The sequence below is a fragment of the Megalobrama amblycephala genome, linkage group LG3, assembly GCF_018812025.1.
Source record: "Megalobrama amblycephala isolate DHTTF-2021 linkage group LG3, ASM1881202v1, whole genome shotgun sequence".
Classification (NCBI taxonomy): domain Eukaryota; kingdom Metazoa; phylum Chordata; class Actinopteri; order Cypriniformes; family Xenocyprididae; genus Megalobrama; species Megalobrama amblycephala.
The window spans coordinates 21,754,737-21,777,690 of NC_063046.1; the positions used below are offsets into that span (position 1 = coordinate 21,754,737).

A 22,954-nucleotide genomic window follows, 5' to 3' on the forward strand; every position below is an offset into this window, starting at 1 on the left:
TGTGCTTGCTGTAATGTCTGTTTCTGAGCACCACTAATGGTGCCAAATGTTCCCCAGATATCCCTTCCTCTTTCACCTCTCTCAGGCCTCAGGGTGTTCTGGATGAGTTTATTGCCAGAGTCTAACTTAAGGGCATGTTAGAAGAGTAGTAATGCAGTACTGTATCCTGTTATGGAGTGATGTAACATAATATTTGTATTAAAAGTAGGCTATAACATGCTCAGTGCTACTCCTAGAGGTGCTACTCCTTCTGTGTTTATGCTGCATTCCATTACATTTAGGTAGTTTGGTTCAAACTTGGAAATTCTGACTTGGCTGAGATGTGGGTGTATTACGTCATAAGATTTGTTGTGGCACCCAATGAGATATAATAAATAATAAATAATAAATAATAATTAATAATAAATAATAATAATAATAATTAATAGTAAACCATCACTTGTAAGCAAATAAAACTGATCAGTGAGTAAACATTCTTATATAAATGATGATAAAACTTGCATAGCAAACATTTCCAGAGTATACAACACAGTACATTATATTGTTGATAAACGTACACGTCCCAAAACAAATGCTAGCAGTGACATTCTATTTCTGCATACTTCACCTAAACATATAGCAATCTGATTTCTGACTGAAAGACGTCAGAGATGTCAATCTGACTTGTCTTAGAGTTACTGCGTTCCATTTAAACGCATTTGAACTAGCTAAATCAAATAACTAGCTACATTTCTGTTTTTTTTTTTTTTTTTTAAAGAATGCCATTGCTTGTTGAATTTCTTTGAATTTCAGTTCAGTACATGTGTGGCAAATTCAATTTAAATTTACACTTGTGAATTGAAACTAATTATTACATACTGAATTGTGCCCATCCTGTTTGGGACTGAACTCTGTGTTGCAAGTTAAAAGCAGTATACCTAAAGTAGTACGTTCAGAATACAGTACGTCAAGTTCGACTTGTATTAGCTAAGCTTAGAGAACTGTTATGAAATTATGTAGTATCGATGTTTTTGGATTCATAACCTCTTAAAATGTGCTCAATGAATGATCTTGTAGAAGGTTATTGAAATAGTTCTGAATCCCATATTAAGTGTTTGACACATCTAAAGTTATGTCTAATTTTGTTTATCTTTTTTCTAGAGAGTTGCCTTTCTTGGTGATGGACACACAGTGGTACAACAAACTCTGATGGTCTTCAGCTCCCTGTTGCATTCAGCAGTCCTGTCATAGGGGCCGCTGAGGGGGCAGACACTTCATGCACTGAACTCATACAATGACTGACCCCATCATGGACTTCTTTGATGACCCTAACATATTTGGGGGAGGGCTTGACAGCCTAGTCCAGGATGATCCCGGGTTTACCCCTGGGGCAGTGTCCTTGGATGATGAACTTCACTTGGGTCCTAGTTTGGAGAATCTTCAGGTGGATGCAGGGCCCAGATCTTCTACCATTCAACATGGGATAGCCTACAGTCAACCTGTGGGGCATTTTGACACTGTGAAGGCACAGACCTCAATAGAACAGTCCTTTCCTGGTCCAGACGTTGGTAGCAATGATGGAAGAGCATTTTTGTCACAGCAGCAACCATTTCAAAGGCATACTATGAACCAAGTGCCCCAGACCAATGGACTGTTTCTTCACAACAGCCCCATGTGGGGAAACCATGATCACAAAGGGAATAACTACCATCAGCACCATCAACACCACCAACAACTTCATCAACAACTTCAACATAAACACTTTCAACAGCAACAACAGTTTCAGCAGCATCAGGCTCAACATCAGCAGTACAGTCATCAGCATCTTCAGCAGAGACAGCACAGTCTCAACCAACACCCGATCTCAAACCAGTTGCAGCTTCCACACCAACAAATAGCCCATCAGGGCTTGCACCATATTGGCAAGACCTATCAGGAACATCTCAATTTTTATTATGAGGGCAGTGTCCCCCAAAATCATTCCCAGCAGCACCACCATAACTCGCTCAGTGTAGAGGGTAGTCCCTTTCACCCTACAGTTGGCCCAAGTGGTCATTCACAGTCCAAACAGTATCTCGAGGCCTCAATGAGGCCTGTGTCTTCTCAACAAAGTGGCTTTCAGGTGGCACAAGGGGTCCAAGGGTTTACTACAGGTCCAAGGTTGGAAGACAATGACCTGGCCTTCCCTGTCCAGCCCTCCCCTGCAACCCATTCTTTCCCAACTGACTCGGTTAGCCATGCTTCATCCTATCCCACTGCTCGTTACGCTCCCCCTGTAGTAAATGAAACTCAGTCTTACTCCTCTGCCCCAGTATCTATTACAACCTCTTCTATGGCTATCTCACCATCTGCTTCAAACCTGTTGGATACTGTTTGTCCTTTCCTGTCTAATTCCGGAATGGAACATCAGCAGCAACAAGTCAGAATACCGGGCAGTCCAGCACAACAGTGCCCTTTACGTAGCTCCAAATCAGACCAGAATCCCTTCAACTCCTCTGAGGTGTTCTCAGATGGTCTGAACTCATTCTCTTCAGACCGTCCGTTCTCTACGGCAGAGCGAAGGACATGTGATGTGCCTGGACCTTTGGTTGCGAACCAGAGCGTAAGCAGCATTAATGGGTTTCAGGCTCTGGAGGAGGTCTTGCTTGGAGAGCAACATGATCAAAGACTTGACGACCTGAGTGAAGCTCCTGACCTAATCGGAGATGAGCTGTTGCCCCAGCTGGAGGCACTAGACCAGGAAGAGAACTCCAATCACTCTTGGATAAATGTAGGACTAGGGAATGGCCGAGGTGAGGAAGTGAAGGAGCAGGAAAGCATGGAGGATGTGCCAATGGTATATGATGCACAGGTGAGAGAAGCAGTTCTCAGATCTTTCCCAAATGTATCTTGTTTTGTTTGATGTTTGTAAAGGTTCAGTGCTGGGATGTTGGAGTGAGTCAAATATTACAGCTATAAGCTCTCAGTTTTAGTTATCAGCTCTGCTTGGCTTGTTTTGAGCGGATGTGAATGATTTGCAACAGGGTTTTTGTAGTTGTTGTTGCTGTTTATCTACACTGGGAAATATACAAGTTAAAGACATGGATGAGAGATAAATTAAATGATTGCTGGAATGTTGCCAAGTAGACAATGGACTACTTTGACAACAGGCTACACTGTAGTGATTAACTGTACTGGAAGAGAAAGGTCAAGACAGACGGGCTCCATTAAATAATAATTCACCACTCCTCCTGTTAAGGGCCTGTAGACAGGTACTGTAGCAGCCGATTAAGAGTTGCAGTGGTGTTTAGGACTTACTGGGGCTAAGCGTACTTAAGGCTATAACAAGATGTGGGTCAGGCCAACCATAGGATAGTGGGAGGTGCACTCCTACTGACTAGAGTGGGTCTGGCTTGTGGTTTTTCTGTCTGTGTGTGTTGATGTGAGATTAGTGTTTGTGTGTGAGTGCAGGCAGAAGGGAGATGTTGATAATGAGGTTTCCTGAGGGAAATGGAGAATGAGAGAGGGAGAAAAGAGCAGGAGTGCTGTCTAGACTGTGATCGCAAGCTGCAGGCAGTGCTTTCAGCAATACTGCCTGGCAGTGTCAACTCTTTCTCTTTCTGTCTGTCTCCCTTTCTGTCTCTCTCTCTGTTGTGATGCATGAGCATCAGTCTTTCCCCTCAGCACTTTGCTGCTGACACAGGGAGTTGAGGCTCAGTGATTCAGCTGCCACACTCCCTCTCTCTCTCACGCGCACACACACACACACACACACACACACACACACACACACACACACACACACACACACGCACACACGCACACACATACACACACACATCGTGAACTCTTTCAACTAGTTCTACCGGGCACATGGAGTGCTCTCACAGTGAGACGTGCACTCACAAATACACCTACCCAAATACGGATTATTCGCCAGTGATTTATTTTTTTTTTCTCCATGAGAAGAAATGCAAACAGGAGTCTCCTCTTTGTTTGTCAATACAGAGGTGGATTGTAGTTCATTGTACCATTTTGATAATCAGCCGATATGCAAGTTTTTTTTTTTTTTTTTTTTTTTTTTTTTTTTTCTCGGTATTGTCTACTGTTGTCACCATACTGGAATTTCCAACTTCGATATGATACCTTGAAAAATGTTGATATTCTACCATTTTCAATATCACAGAAAAAAATGCCATACAGATAATTTTTTTCCATAGAATTTTTTGATAATTTGGGTAATTCCATTGTAATAGCTTACACATGGCATAGGAGAGGCTTTATGGGAATCTTTGAACTACATTTACAAAAAAAGACAAGTAAACAGTCAGTAATGAAATAAGAACAAATAAACAAATTGCAAACGATAGCACAAATAAACAGAATAAAGAGACAAATGAAATAAACATGGGTGGGTCTAATAGTATATTCAGGTAAGAAATAATGCAGAAATTAGAGTAAGCAAATGTAAAATAACTGGATAGATTTCATTGTAAAAATTTAATACAGACTAATGCTTACAATTAAAGTTACAAAAGTTATTCAGTCAAGAGCAGCAAGTGATTTTCTTTGTCTTTTGTTTATTGATTAACGTAACAGACAGCAGCAGGTTTATTAGGCTGCTGTCACTATAAGAGCTTATGCACGGATCCAATATACTGTTACACAGGATTCATTTTTATGAGAGTGCAACTTATATAGATCAGTGGTGCACGCGCTTTTGGTGTGGGTGCGAAACCTGCAGGAATTGGTAAAATTATGTGAGATAAGAGAGTGAAAATACGCCGCTGGTATCGGGGTATCTGGTAAAGAAATAATGGAACCGTTTCAGATATTTCAGTATTCAATACATATCGAAATATCTATATTTTTGACAACACTAGTATTGTCAATGTTGCATATAGGGCTGGGCGATAAGGCCAAAAAAAGTCATGATTATTTTTTTTTTTTTTCATATCAGTCGATCGATAATTCGATAATTATCATGATAAATGTCAAAAGTTGTAGAAACCAGACAGCTAATTGTGGTTTTATCATCAGAACATTACGAACGCTTGCCAAACAGGTGAACATTTCACAAAAATATCACGTTTTGTCTTTTAGAAATGCACATTTACTGTAGCAGTAGCTTGAGTGGAGTGACCGATGTATATTTGTTCATTAACAAAACAGTAGCATCTGTAAAAATGGTAACAACCTCATTTTTAAACGGTAAAAGTTTATAGTGTAAAATTTGGTCTTCCATAGTATTTACCAATCATGGTAAAATAGTAACTTATTGTTGATAATGTATTTGTTATGAAAAACGGTAGCCTAAAGACATTTAGTATAATACACATTAAGAAACGCTATAGCTTAATAACAAAATAAAAACTGCAATTATTTTCCATTACTCTTTTAATACATTTAATGTGTAATAATATAATAAAATTCTATATGAATATCCCACATTTCTGCCACAATCCCATGGTTTCAGTTTAGTGTTACTACAGTAAATCATGGTAAATGTTGGCAACTTGTGGATTGAAAAGCCTTCTAACTGTATTGTGGCTCAATATTTCTTCTGTTTTCCACATCAGTGTTGTTGATAATGTCATCGCTGTTTCATCTGACTTTGAACTAGTTGAAATCACGAGGCATTTGATTTGTGGTTTGTATGGGAGAACTCTGCACCGAACTCAAGCACTTCTCACTGGATCTTACGGTGCTGTTTAGTATTTGCCTGATTGAGATGGTCAGCGAGTAAATGCATTCGTCCTAAGTTCACGCTGCGGTGTCTTTTGAGCCAAGCTGATAAATGTTCTGTAAAGTACGTGGTTCAAACGAGCAGCTCTGTTTAGTTCTGCTTTTGGTGCGTTTGCCATTTCTCGTACTCTACAGAAATAGCAGCACTTATCAGCGCGATGGTCTGCAACACTCGTGCGCAGCATTATTTGCATATTTCAAACAATTATTGAACTTCTTTTATAATTTTATCAAGGAAAATTACATTGTGATAATTGTTGTAATCGTTTTATCGCCCAGCCCTAGTTGGATATATGCAGACTGATATTATATATCTAATTGTGTATGCTTATTTACCATTTTTACAGTTAGATTACCTTTGCTGTCACTCACTTAAAGTTGATTTTTAAAAACGCTGCTGAAATGTGATCTTCATATTGTTTATATTGTTTTCATTTTTATTTATTTAGACAAAATATTATTACATTTTAATATTGGCCATTTATTGGTTATCGGCCATAGCTAACATAATGTAATCGTCAGAATTGTAGAATATGTTACAATTTAACTAGACTTTGTAAAGGTACTGAAAGCCAAGTCAGTCAAGATGGATTGTTATGTTCTCCTTTAGTCAATCTGTCTGTCCTCGCAGATCCTTAATTAAAGCAGAGGCAGGATGTGGATCAGAGTTCATATCGTGTGACTTCCTGTAGTGAGTGTGTTTGTGTTGCTGTGTCTGTCTGCATTTGTGTGTGTGTCTGAGCGAGAGGGAGAGAGAGACGAGCCATTCATGTGCACTGGGCTGTGGAAAGCCAACAGATGTATAATGTGAGGCAGTCCCAGGGTAAAAGAGAGAGATGCACTCAACCTTCTCTCTCCCTGAGGGTCTCGGGGGCGAGTTTGTGCTTTAATGTTCTGAGTTTTTAAGCCTCTGGACCACGAGGGGTTGGTGTTTCAGTATTGAAACTTGACTCACCTAGGACGTCAGTTTAGTTGCAGTAGAAGGGAATGGCTCTCTCTTTCTCTGTGTGTGTGTGTGTGTGCTTTACTTGGGTTAAATGTTTGTAGAAAATACAAGATCATGGTTGAACATGTTCAGACAGAAATTTCACTAGTATGTAACTTGATTTATTCACGCTACTGCAAAGATAACCCTACTTCAGTGCATTTAATGGCCGAATCAGTGAGGGTTTATGAGGTGGGTGGAGCCCCCAAATACAGAATAAAACTCTCATTAGACTAATACATTACAACAAAAACTGTCTATACTTTTACACAGGTGTTTTCCTCAAGTTTGGTTAGATCTGTAACTTTAAAAAAGGGGGATTTTTCACACTAGTCTATGGAAAATTCCCATTCTGATTAACCCCTCTTGTGAAATGTATGATACATTTTTTACATAGCAGCTGTGTTGATCAGGAATTGAAAATGTTTGAAATAATTAAATAAATAAACTGTCATTTGATCTGACAGTTTAGGAATCGACCAAGTTAAAATGTGAAAAATGGTTTGGAATGAGTGACAGGGTAGATCAGTGGCGGTCACAGTGTTACAGGGTGGTGTGATAGTGTGAGGGCCCGAGAGAGCGAGCGAGACCGGCTGACGGCATGAACAGAGCCCCTTTGTGCTACTGCTTTGTCCAGAATGAACATTCAGCAACATAGATGCAAATACCAATCCACATCACTCACTTGCACACACAAACACCCTACGGTACTGTCTGGATGGGATCCAAATGATGGATCTGCTTTTTAAAGAGGTCATATGTTTTTTTTGTTTTTTTTATCTGTGTTCCACTTGAATTTAGTTCACTGTACTTTTATGTTGGTTATATCGAAATGCCTTTTTCGCATTTGAAATGAGTATTAACTCGTAACTTGACTTGTGGGTTTGTTGTTGTGTTCAATCAAGTTTAGTCAGGTTAACATAGCCCAATTAGCCCCTGCTGGTAGATGCTGTAACTACACAGTCTGGCTACATTAGAGGATCTTTCTCCACTGATGGCAGAAATATTTGTCTGTTTATTTAGGTTATCTTTCTCTCCAATGACATCTCAGATAGTCTGACAGAAGCTAAAAAGTGAGTGATTAGTTACAAAAGTGTGCTTCTTTTCATTTTAATGGCGTTTGGCAAACCCACTTGAAGGTGCGTACGTTCACCTACTGCACAATACCTGCATGACAGCTGACGTAAAATAAAGGATCGGACTTATTATAGCCAATACCGATCAGTTAAAAAAATGCTTAATCAGCCTCGCTTAATCAGCAACACAAATGATGATTTTTAACTCCAAACGCTGCCGTCTGTCAGTCAAATAATGCTAGTGGATGGGAACTTCTACTATAAGAGTAAATAAAACTTGCATAGACAAGTCCAAATTAAACCTTGCGGATCGTGACGACACACTGATGTCCTAAGACACGAAACGATCGGTTTGTGCGATAAACCGAACCGTATTTATATAATTTTTTTAACTCTAATACACCACTATGTCCAACCGCGTGCAGCACTCGTTAGTGAGGTCTGATCGTGCTCTGACAGCGGCAGTGATGTCTCGCTCGCATTGAAGTATATGCGCGAGACATCACTGCTGCTGTCAGAGCGCGATCAGACCAAACGAATCGAGTGATGAATGCAGTTGGACATAGTGGTGTATTAGAGGTAAAAAATGATATAAATACTGTTCGGTTTATCGCACAAGCCGATCGTTTCGTGTCTTAGGACATCAATGTGTCGTCACGATCCGCAGGGTTTAATTTGGACTTGTTTATGCAAGTTTTATTTACTCTCGCGGTTGGAGTTAAAAATCATCATTTGTGTTCTACTGAAGAAACAAAGTCACCTACATCTTGGATGCGCTGGGGGTAAGCAGATAACCATCAAATTTTCATTTTTGGGTGAACTATCCCTTTAATGCCGGAATGAAAATTGAAAAATTTACCCCCTGCCCAATAACTGATGTGGCATGATGTAAGGTGTGTATGTGCATGTTTGCTTGCTTGTAGGCTTTCTACCATGTGCCGCATGAATGCGCTGTGTGAGTAAAACCGGTCTCTGTGTGTGCGCACATCCGCCTCTTTGTGTGAGTGCATGCCTGTGTGTGGCCAGCTTGCTTTGTTGCTTCCTGACCCTGCGTCTGTGAGGTTTATATAACTGGGCCGGTCTGTCAGGCAGAGTCCAACCAGCATTGTAACCTGATATCTGATTACCTCCCACTGTATGTCTGTGTGTTTGTGCTCCCCATCTGTGTGTGTCTGTGGCTCATCCCCTTTTTCCTTCACCTAATTCAGCTCAGCATGCATGTGCATTCGTTTTGTAAGTCTGCCACCAGCCGACTTGGACAGACAGGCAGTTGCTCATTCAACCAGTCTGACAGCTCGGTTTCTTCCTCGAGCACTGATCTAGGGTCAGAATCAAATGACGGATGACGTCAGGAGAAAAGCCGTGAGGTTCACAGATCTAGGGGAGGGACATGAGGGGTTAAAGGAAAACAGGAAGGGTTTATGATAGAATTTCTATAGATAGGCGGTCTTTGCTGCACAGCGGAAGGGGAGGGAGGACAGGCAAGGAAGGACGTTGAGAAGAGGGAGGGGTTAGTCGAGTCATAAGGGGGAAAAAAGCATGTGGGAAGTTTGCCAGGCCAAACTACACAGTAGGTTTCAATCTCAAGCCCTCTTTTACTTTACTTTACTTTCTCATTGTGTGTGTGTTTGAGGCATGTATGCAGAGTTCAATTCAATTTACTGAAAATTAGCATGCTTAGACTTTGGGATCAGTAACTGTGTGTGTGTGTGTGTGTGTGTGTGTGTGTGTGTGTGTGTGTGTGTGTGTGTGTGTGTGTGTGTGTGTGTGTGTGTGTGTGTGTGTGTGTGTGTGTGTGTGTGTGTGTGTCAGTGAGCTAGCCGGCCATTTTCTCAGCTCTCGTGAGGCGGGGTTAGAGGAATGTCAGGAGTTCAGGGCGATGACACTGTCTGATCTTCTGCCTGAGCAGTTTAACCCTTCATACACACACAGACACACACAGAGGTGTGGGACTTCATCTTTGAGTTGGAAAATGTTTGTTTTAGCTTTCTACAGCTGTAGTGTTTACAGTTTGATTTTGTTACTGTTGGTTTATTAGTTTTTGGTCTGGAGATGGCCATTGGTTTGTGGGTTTCTGATTGCCTGGGAATTTAAGGCTTTCTGATTGGTCAGTAGATGAACAGGGGCGTTTTTTGGTTTAGACATGCTTTCTGATTATTAAAATTTAATTAAACCTTTAAATAGGAAACAGAAAATGTAAAAGATTCTTTGTGCAATATAGACAGATTTTATGATTATAACAACACTAAAGTGATATCACCACTCTAAAAAATGCTGGGTTAAAAACAACCCAAGTTGGGTTGAAAATGGACAAACTCAGCAATTGGGTTGTTTTAACCCAGCGGTAGGGTTAAATGTTTGCCCAACCTGCTGGGTAGTTTTATTTAACTCAACTATTGTTTAAAAATTACTGTATTGCTTAATTAAAATTAACCCAAAGTATGCTGGAAATGAACATTTATTAATGTTCAATGAATAATTATTAAACAATAAACATTTATTAAATTGCTTATTAATAAATTTATATTAATAACTATTAAACTATTAAATTTATATTAATAAAATATTAAAGCTTATTAATAAACATTCACCTTTTGTCTATTATTGTTGCCTCTAATTGCATCTGGTTTTTAATTTCCCAACTATTTTGGGTTCATTTTAAGCTAGCCATATAGCAATTTTTAAACAATAGTTGGTTTAAATAAAACTACCCAGCAGGTTGGGCAAACATTTAACCCAACCGCTGGGTTAAAACAACCCAATCGCTGGGTTTGTACATTTTCAACCCAACTTGGGTTGTTTTTAACCCACCACTTTTTAGAGTGCAGCTTTATTGATTATAAAGGAAGTGTTCTTTGCTTTGCTTTTTTTATTATTTTTATTTTTGTTATAGACCTTCTTTTTTTGATTATTAAAATGTAATCATTAAATAGCAATACACAGAATTTGGGGAAGATAAAACGGATTTCATAGGGCCCTATTTCAGTGACTGTAAATTTTTTTTTTTTTGGTGGTAAAGATGAATTATAAATTGCTCTTATTCTTCCTCTGTTTTTTTGTGTATATACTTTGATTTGAGAATTTGCATTTTTGTGAATGGTCTTCAGTGTGTTTGAGTGATGTTTGCATGTGTGTCTGACGGTGTGTTTTGTTTTCTCAGTCTTTCCCTTTTGCTCTAAATAATGAAAGAAGTGTAAAGGTCTAGTGGTGGCTACCCGCTGTGTGCTCTTTCTCTCCCCCCCCCCTGGCATAAATCTCTTTTCCTGGGTTCCTCATGGCCTGCATAACTTAAGATGTATTCCATATTCAGATGAAAATCATATAAACTATATAATCAAATGCACCTATGTCTATCTGTCTGTCTGTCTGTCTGTCTAATTTATGTGTCATTTATACTGCAGCCTAATTTATTTGACTAATGTATATTTGTGTGTTTTTTCTCTCTCTCTCTCTCTCTCTCTCTCTCTCTCTCTCTCTCTCTCTCTCTCTCTCTCTCTCTCTCTCTCTCTCTCTCTCTCTCTCTCTCTCTCTCTCTCTCTCTCTCTCTCTCTCTCTCTCTCTCTCTCTCTCTCTCTCTCTCTCTCTCTCTCTCTTTTTATTTATGTTTATTTTTTGTTCTGTATAACCCTATAGTGAGCAGGGACTGAAGCTGGGGCAGTTTAGGTCACCCAACCAAACTCTGAATTATTGTTGTCATGATACTAAAATGTTAGTAGTCGTACAGTAAAATGTCATGGTATTGTAACTATTTTATTTTAATAGTCTTTATTTTTATTATTATTTAACCATTTGAAAAATGAAATAATAGTAAATAGTTGATAATGAAAATAGTAAATAAATGAAATTAGTCAATTATTAATGTTATTAATAATTATAAGTAAAGAAAACATTAAAACATCAGCATGTAGCCTTCAAATATTGTTTAATTAAATAAACATTGTATTAAAAAGATCAAATGAAAAGTTAGAAATAAAACGAAAAACAAAGAAACATTACAGGTAACAGAAGTGGCAGGCCTATTGCACTTTAAGACTTATTGCAAGGATCCATTTTTTTTTTTCCATATCTTTTTTCCATATATGGTTATCACAATGACAAACTCTGCAATTTCCGATTCAGTCCCAAATTTTAATACAGTTGTCACTATTGAAATTTTTCAGTGTTTACTTAGCAGCATGAACAATAAAACAAAGGCCTATTCAAATTACAAATAGTTATATACAGTAATTGAGCAAAGTTATATACAGAATGAACGCTCCCTTTGTATCAATGAAGCTGCTATCACTTCATTCACGCTGTATGACTGAGTGAAAACTCCCTTTATTATGAAATCTCTCTATATTGCACAATGAATCTCTTATTTGCATTGTGATTCTAATTTGTTCACTATAACAAAATTCTCAAGCGTGCAGACCTCATGCAGAACAAACTTTGGCGTACTGAGCGTATTCTGTATAACTTAAACTGCTGATTGCGTTCACACACTCGACAAACATGTCTGTGATTGGCTACAATGATCAGTGCTGTTGTATTGGCCAAAGTGCTTTGTACTCAGTTGTTGTTTTGTTTTGGTATCATAGATTTTACTTCTTTAAAAAAAAAAAAAAAAACTGGATCAAATTTGCAGCAAGCGGTAGTTACATTTCTATAGGTGCTTGACCTGCTTTACATGGGTAAAGGATTGTTAGTTGTGTTTGCATGCAGTTATTATGTCTTTGAGTCTGTTTATGCAAGAATGTGTGAATGCAGATATGTGTATGAAGTGTTTATGCGTGTGTGTGTGTGTGTGTGTGTGTGTGTGTATACCTGGATCAGTGTAGCAATACTGAATGTATCTGCTGAGTTGTGAGTGTATGTGCATTGTCCTCTGTGGTGTGTTTTTTTTTTTTTTTTTTTTTTGGGAGGAGGTTTGTGGTCTGTATGTGTCATTAATAGCTGTCGTGTTTAATGGGTTCAGGAAACCAATGCTACACATCAGGCCTTCCCTCATTAATCCTCTCTTTCCCTTCAGCTCTATCCGCTGTACTCCACATTAGTCTGCAGGTCTAGTCCTAATTATGGACTCTAAACTCTCTCTGTGGTCCTGACAGTGTAATTCATTTTCACCTAAGCAGGACACGGATTTTAGGTTGTGGGCAGGGATATCATTACAGTGTTAGAATGTTATAAAAGCTCCAGATGAAAGTGAGAGAACTTTAATATGGCATAAGTGTGTGAAAATGTGATATTTAAGTAAAGTTTTTTTTTTTTTTTTTTTTTTTTTTTTTTTAAAGTTCTTTTGTTGAGGAACTATTAAACATAAGAGGGAGTTCATTAACAGCAGGAAATAGAAATGACTGTTAAGTAGATTTTTACATTTTTCTTGACTGCAAAAATTACCTCCGTTATGCTTGGGTTTTGTGGGTGATTGTCAGGGTGTTGCTATGTAGATGACAAGGTGTTTGTATTTGTAGGATGTTGCCATCGTGGTTTGAATGTGTTCTGGGGTCTTACTGACCCCAAACTTTCAGTAGATTGTACACTGAATGGACCTTCAAAGCTCCAAAGTAATATCTAACCATCAGAATAATAGACTTGAGTGGAGTCAGTCTTTTTAAATTTAGGCCAATAAGTAACGACCCAGAACACATTCAAACCACGATGGCAACATCCTGCAAATACTCAGAACACATTGGCATCTACATAGCAACACCCTGACAATCGCCCACAAAACCCAAGCATCACGGAGGTAATTTTTGCAGTCAAGAAAAATGTAAAAATCTACTTAAGTCATTTCTATTTCCTGCTGTTAATGAACTCCCTCTTATGTTTAATAGTTCCTCAACAAAAGCACTTTTATTAAAAAAAAAAAAAAAACTTTACTTAAATATCACATTTCACACACTTATGGCAAATTAGATATTTTATTTTAATTTAATACAGTTATTGCTATTATTGGTCACACCACATAGTGTGGTCGCTCCAAATGACAAGAAGACCTTAAATATAATAAAAAATATATTTAAAGAGATCAATAAACAATACATTTTATACAAAAAAATTAGATTTAAACCAGATTTTATTAAAATTTCACAGATTTTTCATGAACACAAACATTTTATAAACATTTTTTATATATATATAAAAAAAAATCACACTGCAAATATAAGCCCACCATTTCGTTTAAGTTGACTTAGAATTTTTTTTCTAACAAATAATAATGTAGATACAGGTAGGTAAATATTGGATATTGGATACAAGTAAAATTTGGGTTCAGTGTTTTTTTTTTTATTTTTATTTTTTTATTAATACTTTAATTCAACAAGGACACATTAGGCCTAAATTGATCAAAAGTGACAGTAAAGACATTTATAATTTTACAAAAGATTCTATTTCAAATAAACGCTGTTCTTTTAAACTTTCTATTCATCAAAGAATCCTGACAAATAAAAAGTATATAATGTTTCTTGAGCAGCATATCAGCTTTGATCACAGGAATAAATTTCAGTTTACTATACATTCACATAGAATTACCAAACTGAAATTAAATTAAGCTTAAACTTATAACTTGTTTTTTTTTTTTTTTTGCATTTTTCTCATATTGTACATACAAACATAAACTGTTGGAAATATTTAAAAAAAAAATACCCAAATTGCATAAAAATATATTCCAAATGATACTAAAATAAAGTACTTTATGTATATAAACCATCAATTGAATATAAAAGCACAAAAACTGCCAATCTAGGACATCTATCTATCATGGAAAACACTCTGCAGTGGTCGCACCACATGATATTAGGTTGCACCATATGATATTTTCGAATTTACAGGCAAAGAATTGGCCACCTAAACAAAACAAGCTAGCTTCCCACAAAAGGTCACTATGAAATTTGTAATAAAAGTATATATTTGCAGAAATAACTTAATATTCATTGTTTTTTCGAGGTCATACTACATGATATCCAAATGTGGTAACTACATACCAGCCGTTAAAATGTTTTTTTTTTTTTTTTTTTCTAAATTTAAGACAGAGTTACAAACCTGCTTGCTGCTTCCATGGGTCCTTCGCAAATTGGTATATGATGCAACTTCTTTTCTTTGAATGGATTTCAACATGAAAGTCTCAAAGTGGTAGTTTTTTGATGGTCGCACCACATGATATTTCTTGAAATGGACATCATTGTTTGTATATTATGATGGAAATATATATACAAATGCTTTGCAATTTGTACAAGATTACAAAACATGTTGGAAATCATGCCAATTAGTGCAGAAAATGAATTTTTAATAAATTTATAGCAATTTCAAAGACATTCCCAAAACAGAAGTTATGGCCGGACGGTCACATCACATGATGCAGTTTGACAGAAAAATGCTATTGGACAGAAAATTTAGGCATCATGTCAATGACCCATATGCTGTATGTTTAAAACTTCTCAAAAATGCTCCTATGAATAGGCTTAAGCTTCAAAAAATTCTTAGTAAAAAGTAGGACTTGTTAGAAGCTAAAATCAACTTTCAGTAAAGTCTAAGACTCTTAGGTGCTAACTGAGGTGGCACTTAAAGTGTTTTGAACTAAGGACTACAATGATGTCAACCCAAAAATGGCTGCCAACCTCTGAATCAGCCAGTATTGAGCCTGTAAGGGTAGTCATGGCAGCATGACATTTAATGATTTAATGGAATTATAATAGCATTTAATTAAGACAATGTAACATTTATTTTAATATTTAAATTTATTTTTAAAAAATGCTTTGCGTTGTACAAAACAATTAATTCTTTGCATTGTGTGAAACACACACACACACACACACACACACACACACACACACACACACACACACACACACACACACACACACACACACACACACACACACACACACACACACAAAAAAAAATCATCAAGGATTGATGCTGTGGAATCCTTTTCTACTGATATATGTCTCCCCATTTACAGTTGGAGCAATGATGCGAACATGAGTTCCATCAATAGCTCCAGCAAATCCAGGGAAGCTTGCAATCCTCATAAAAGTGGCTTGCTTTTGCGGCATGGTTTGAAAATCATTTGGGAAGTTGATGAACTGCCATACAGTAGTGGCCAACAGTGATGTTTGGCCTAGGTAAACTGACATCTTCATATATTAATAAAAAAAATTAAGATTTTGTAAGCATATTACATAGTTGTGCTTGGAGTTAATTGTTTTATTTGTGATATTGTGTGGACATAATGTTTGGCTGTCATACAAAGAAAGAAACGAGAGAACCAGCGAAATATTAATAACTGATGATTATGCTGTAGTCAGTGTATGCTTTTTAATTTTTTATGCCTTTTTTTTTTTTTTTTGCATAGCATTTGCCCCTTTTGCCAAATAATTTTGTCAGATAAATACTTTTAACTAAGTTTAGTGTTTTGTTCTTCTCTCATATCTAACAAATTAAAAAATATAAAATATTTTCCTTATATTTGGATGCTTTAATCGAAGTTGTAGGGTCATAAAAAACAAATATCCCCTCCGGACATCACCTTTTGGCCACTACTGTATGTTTAGTGTGGTTAGTGCCACAATGGTGCTATTTAAGACCCTGCTTACTGTGGGCTGATGGCCCAAGTCATCACTGGTGCACTGCTGCATTTTTCCAGTTGCTCAACAATGTCATTATTACTTTCGTTAGTGCAATTAGAGCATTGATTTTTAGAGTTGGAGAAGTTATTACTTTTTTTTTTTTTTTAAACTAGGTCAGTTACAAAAAGAATACCTTGACTATCAAGCTTGTATCTTTTTATCAACTCCGATATCTTATAACTCCCAATGCATTATATATTTGTTGGAATGTGTAGATGGAGAACTGAAGGAATAGAGCTCTTTCTCTTTCCCTCTCTTTCTTTCTCTGCGGAGCTGAACTCCTCCCAATATCTTGGTGCTACTATTTCATCTTGTTTACATATTAACCATTTGGTTGCAATGGTGTAGAGGTGATTTGTGCCATGTGACCTTCAGAGCATGTGTATATTTCTTTTTCCTCCCTACAGTATACACACAAGCACACTCTTTTCTTTGCTTTCTTTATCTTCTAAGTGATTATTTCTTGGCTGCCTGTACATATACAAATACAGGTTGCACATAAAAATTAAAGGTGCTAAAGAGGATCTTTTCGTCAACTGAGAAACCAAAGACTGTTAGTGAGTTTTTGAAATGAGCGCATGCGTAAGAACAACCCCCCTCCTTCACAGCTCATTTCGAGGGAACGCCTCCCAAAACTCGTGCACAAGTATTGGAACACGAGTGTTTACCACCGGCATTCGCTGTGTCGTGTTAGTGGATTCATTATGTCGGACTCACCGCAGGTAACTCATAATCTGCAGTTGTTACTCCTGTCTCCTGACAGAAACATTGCATGCGGCGCCTGTGGAGTGTGTAAAGTTACTGGAGCGCGCAGCCGCACACGTCTCTCACAAGGAACGTCATGGCAGTGATTGACAAGCCAGAGGGCCAATCGTTTACACGATGATCACGTAAACGATTGGCTGATGTTTTTAAGCCCCTACCTCGTGCACAGATGATGTATATTAATATTATTCCTTTCAGTGCACCTAATAAATAGTCTTTTATCAGTTAGTAAAGACAGTTTCAAGTACTATTGCAAAAATGTATAAAACAAAACATCCTCTTTAGCACCTTTAAGTACCAAAAACATTCTTCATATAAACCTGTACATCTTTTAGGAATGTAGAAATAACATTTTCACATAACCACATCCTCTTCACAACTTGCAAGCATATTTAGTTGTGTGTGTGCGTGTGTGTGTATGGACCCCAAAATGATAGTAAAACCTGAGGTCACCTACTGTACATTGTGGGGACCAGCCAGCAGTCCCCATGGAGGAAATGGATTAATAATTTTTTGAAAATGTAAAAATGCAGAAAGTTTTGTGTGTTGGGTAGGTTTAGGGTTAGTGTAGGGGGATAGATTGTACAGTTTGTACAGTATAAAAAACATTACATCTATGGAGAGTCCCTACAAGCATAGTGAACCAGACATGTGTTTGTGTGACAGGTCTGCTGCGGTAGGCTGAATCATTCCAAAAATGTCACTAGTTTAAATGTGAAGTTATTTATATTCATTTTTATATTATTTATTTATTTATTTATTTATTATTTCTATTAATTTAATTTAATTTTTTGCATGTAAGTAGGTGATCTCATGAAGTGTTTATTGAAGTTTTCGTTTGAATTGTTTCCACAAGTCCAAACTTCAAGGCCTTGTTATCTCTCTCTCTTTCTCAGTTTTGTTATTGCTGTCTGTCACACAAAGTCTGTTACAGAACATTGTATTGTACCAAGGGTTGCAAAGAGGCGGAAACTTTCCGGAAACTTTCCACGGGAACTTAACCTGGGGAATTTTGGAAATATATTTCAATTTGGAAACTTAACAGGAATTTACGGGAATTTATGAGATTTTATGGGAATTAATTGGATATTTTGGGACATTTATATAAATGTATAATATTTATATAAATTGTATCATATACAAACAAGTATAAACATTTTGTTTGGTCATAACATTAAATAACAGTTATTTATTTTTCGCATTCAATTAATTTTAATTTAGTAAATATGTCAAATATATTTTTATTGCAGCAATTGTTATGTGTTATTTATTTCAGTGTCACAAGATCCTTTAGAAATCATTCTAATATGCTGATTTGATACTCAGTTATTATCAATGTTGGAAACAGTTGTGCTGCTTAATATTTTTTTGGAACCTGTAAAATCAAAGAATCAATCAAAGAATCAATCAAAGAATCCTGAAAAAAAAGTATCACAGGTTATAAAAATATTAAGCAGCACAACTGTTTCCAACGTTGATAATTGAGTATCAAATTAGCATATTAGAATGACTTCTGAAGGATCATGTGACACTGAAGACTGGAGAAATTATGCTGAAAATACAGCTTTGCATCACAGAAATAAATTTTATTTTATTGTATATTAAAATAGAAAACCATTATTTTAAATTGTAGTTATATTTCACAATAGTACTGTTTTTTCTGTAATTTTGATCAAATGTGCATGCTATGGACTGGGGGAATGCACAGTGCATGCCGGGGGTGTGGCCTCAATAGCCTTGCATAAAGTAGTGCGCTGTAGGAATTTGATTGAGGAATGTGCAGGATAAAAATTCAACTGAAATTGCATTAAATCTGGTTGTTTTAACCAAAATTATACTGTAAGATTTTTTTTTTTTTTTTTTTTTTCAACTACATTTAAGTACCCTGTCATAGGCTAACCTGCAATTTTGCAAATTCCCTGTTTATTCCCATTAATTCCCGTTAATTCCCATACATTCCCGTTAATTTCCATGGAAAGCTTCCAGCTTTAAAAAAATCCTGGAATTTTGCAACCCTAATTGTACCTAGTATACTGCCAGAAGAGAAATCTGCACATTCACACAGCTAACTATGTGCCACCTAGTGAGGAGTATTTTTAAATGATTTTCAGGTCTCTTGTATTTCCTTGACTTAATTTAACCTTGTAAAAGTTGATGTTACTCCAGTCTCAAGGCTAGGCCTAGCCAAAGAGAATCTCTCTGCTATGCCATAACTTTCTTATGCTAAGTTGACCCACTTTTGTGCATGATTTCAGGTGGCTGGTATAGTCATAACACATATGTGGTTATATATATTGACATATTGTTGGGGAGTGGGGTCATAAACACTCATTTACACTCCTCTATTTTTTTCATGGTGCAAACCTTGCTTTCATTTTTGCTGCATGCGTATGTGTGGTCACAAGTGTTTTTTTGCAGTGCACGTGCACAGTTGCACATGGCCAATCTGTCACACTTTGGGAAAGTGAGGGCACAACCTCATTTCCCCTTGAGTCTCTGTTGTCTCTTCCTGTTAGTTGATCCAGCAGCACATGAGCTCATGCCACCTGCCTTTGTGTGTGTAAATCTGATTGTATTTCTGACACAATTATGACATATTTAAAATTCTAATTGTGAATGATTTTACTTGTTTAGATCAAAACAAAGCTGTTTTGACACAAATGATCTGTTAAATGTAGGTGTATTAATTTTCTTGAACACTTGCTGTTGTTCATTTTGTGTCTGGTTGGATTCAGCGAGTAAAGAAATTCAGTATTTTTAGGGTTAAGTTGTGAAAGTTAATGTAATAACAGCTAGCACCCTCTGCTGGACCTCCTGTTTCACAATGAGCTAAAGAGAGAGGGAGAGAGAGTGAGCGAGCAAGGGAGAGAGAGAGAAAAACGAGTCCGGATTTTAACGACATCTCTAATATTCATGCTGATGCGTTTTGCTGCTTTGTGCTTTCATTTCTCGCCGCTTCGTCTGCGTCTCCTGCTCGCCGCACACACCCTAGCCTGAGAGAGGGGAGGGGAACAAGGGAAAAGGAAGGAAAAAAAACAAGTGGAAATAAGGAAAACAAGCTACAGAGCGTCCAACTGAGCCAGTACAAAAAACCTTTTGTGTTAGCAATCCTACCTTCGTCTGGTATGTGAAAGGAGAAAGAGGAACGAGAAGTCTTGTCGGTCTATGCGTGTGTGTGAACGCAAGAGAGTGGACGAGAAAACGACGGCCGGGAGAGATCGAGCGCAGTTGTTCTCGGACGGACAGTTGGAGGGAATCGATGAGAAAGAGAGTGCAAGAGAGGGAGGGAAAAGAATAGACAGAGCCCAGCTAAACGCAGCAGAATGAGAGAATCCCGGACAAGCGTGGCTGCTTCATCGGTCTCTTCCTCATTCCCTTGTTTTCCGTGAAGCGCGGCTCCATGCAGCCCGGCCAGGGGAGGAGGAGGAGGTGAACAGGGCTTCTTCAGCCACGGACCTGCCGGGGGAGGGAGGGAGAGAGGGAAAGTGAGCGAGAGAGAAAGAGAGAGAGAGAGAGAGAGAGAGAGAGAGAGAGAGAGAGAAGGGAGGAGGGAGCGTGCAAGAGAGAGAGAGAGAGAGCAAAAAAAAAAACGGCGAAAGGGCAAGGCTTTTGTTGGCGGTTGGAGAGAGGGAAGAGGGGGAAAGAAGAAAAGAAAAAACATGTCTACGGTGAAGAGGCCGAGAGGACGGGTGAGTGAGTGAGTGAGTGAGTGAGTGAGCGAGCGAGCATGTGTTTGTGTATGGGGTGGGGGGAGGGTGGAGAGAGGTGGTGGAGGAGGAGGAGGGAAGGGTGGATGTGGGGGAGGGGGCCGGCAGGAACTGAGCAGCTACAGGCTCATGCGGCAGGCTACACAATCGCCGCCATCTTGTGCTAACTGTTTCTCTCCATTTCTTATTCTCTAGCTTGCTAGCTAACAGGGAATGCTACATTTAGATAGCTTTTGGTGCTCTGTCTGCTCTTCTTCCTGTTTCGTTTTCATCTGCTTTCTTTCACTAAGGCGCCGTGGGATGTGCCACATGTGTGCATCAGGCTTTGTGTGGCAGTGCCGCATGCACGTTTCTGTTTTAATATAGATTCGTTATAAGCGGAGACGTTGATGACCTGAGCGAGGAGAGAGATTGAAATTGCTGCGGCGCTGGCAGCCTGTAATTTCAGTTATTTATAGATGTGTTACATAGCTGCAGTGCTCACGGCTTGCTGCATTTTCCCCTCGCTCTCTCTCTCTCGCTCACGTCATATTCCTCTATTACTCATTTTCTCACATACGCTCTCCCGCCTTTCCCCTATAGCTTTCCTCCTTGTCTCCATTCCTGCTGATTTACCCCTTCATGCCTCGAGTGGATTAGTGTGAATATTTCAGGAGAGCTCAGTCTCTCTCACTCTGCTCTCCGGCTCATGTTTAGCCACCAAATGAGTTGGTGTTTATAACCCTCCCCCAGTCTCTTTTCTTTTGTTTCACTCTTTCCAGATAATTCCTTTTATCTAGCTGTCAGGAAAGCGCAGGCCGGGTGATTCGATTTTATGTCGGTGTCTTTTTTTTGAGAGTCAACAAAGCTTTTATTGGCATGACTGGAACATTGCTTTGGACAGCTGTTTGTGTCATGTTTTTAAAGAGCAAGTGTGCAAAGTATAACCTAATAAAGTGAAAGATAAGATTTCGTTCTCCTCCTATGGGGTTCAGACTCACTTTAGCTGCTTTCCTGGTGAGGAAAAAGTGTGAGAAATTGAGGAAAAAGAGAGATTCCCTGTCAGCGAAATGGGCATGAATAATAAAAGTTGGCATGTCTCGGACTGCTATATGATCGTGTGGTGAATTATACATGGCTGTCTTTTTATTTCATGGGGTGAGGGGTGGATAATGTGAATAAACGGACTCTCAGGTTGAGGATTTCAGTTCTTGACCTTTGATCAGTGTGTGATGCCGTTCAGATGTACTGTGACTTATTAATGGCCCTATACCACATGTTTACAAATGATATCTATCATTTCTGTGCAGTTGTCCAAACCTTCCCTTTATCTTCAACTATAGCTGGTTGGCCGTGTGATTGGAGAGCAGTTAATATTATGAAACCCAGGCATTAGGAACACTGATGATGCAGCAGTTCAAAGATGGAGGATTTCCCATGTTGTCATCCAGTATGTGTGGGTGGACTCCGGCATCCCTTGCTGCACTGCTTCAGCTACAATCAGATTGACATAGGATCTCCAAGGATTTTTATCTTGGACCTATTCTTATGTTTAGCCTGCTGGCGAGGTCATGAAATAACTAGCACGTTTATTAAATTCTCAACCTGTATTGAGTTGGGTAAAGAAGGACCCAAAACTCTTGCACGGTTTTGACCTGTATGCGCATAAAGTATCTCTACTACCTGACAGGTCTCACTGAAATAGGTGTTGTGAGAAATCACACCTGTCTCAGTAAAAGCCCAAGACATTGTAACTGCAAAAAAGAATCAGTGGAGTGAGGCACATTTTAGCCAGTCAGCAGACTAGCCAATCAGAAATGTTCTTTGCTTATCAACAAGGTATGAAATAATTTTTTTTGCCCACCAGGCACAAAGGCTGGTGAAATTCCCAGTTCAAATATATGATGTATTTGAAATGTGCAAAGAATACTTTTTTCCTTTTTTGTTTTTTGCATTAACACAATCCCTGGTCTCTTTTAATTTTACTTAATATCAGCATGAAATGGAAATTCAACCTATCTATTTTCTAAATTTGTTATTAATCTCATTTTGAACAATTCATTCATGCATGCATTTTTTTTTTTTTTTTTTTTTTGAGCCCATTATTTTATTTTATATCAAAATGTCATA

The 22,954-nt window shown here is 38.1% G+C and overlaps 1 protein-coding gene and 1 long non-coding RNA gene across 8 annotated transcripts in view; one reads left to right on the plus strand and one right to left on the minus strand.

The window, feature by feature from the left end:
- chd9 (chromodomain helicase DNA binding protein 9) overlaps window positions 1-22,954 on the plus strand; it is an 80,479-nt gene that overhangs the window by 11,078 nt on the left and 46,447 nt on the right. For 5 of the 7 annotated variants that reach the window (XM_048184630.1, XM_048184634.1, XM_048184632.1 and 2 more), the window contains exon 2: window positions 1,141-2,830. In XM_048184630.1, coding sequence (XP_048040587.1) covers window positions 1,274-2,830 — 1,557 coding nt within the window. In that variant the 5' untranslated portion in view covers window positions 1,141-1,273. Of the gene's footprint in view, window positions 1-1,140; window positions 2,831-9,224; window positions 9,335-20,671; window positions 20,828-22,954 lie in introns of those variants that run through there. The other 2 variants (XM_048184636.1, XM_048184635.1) reach the window with 2 other exon arrangements.
- Window positions 20,034-20,557, minus strand: LOC125264847. Its single transcript, XR_007184140.1, has 2 exons — window positions 20,253-20,557; window positions 20,034-20,131 (listed from the first exon to the last, which is right to left on the minus strand). It is a non-coding gene; the product is annotated as an uncharacterized LOC125264847 (long non-coding RNA).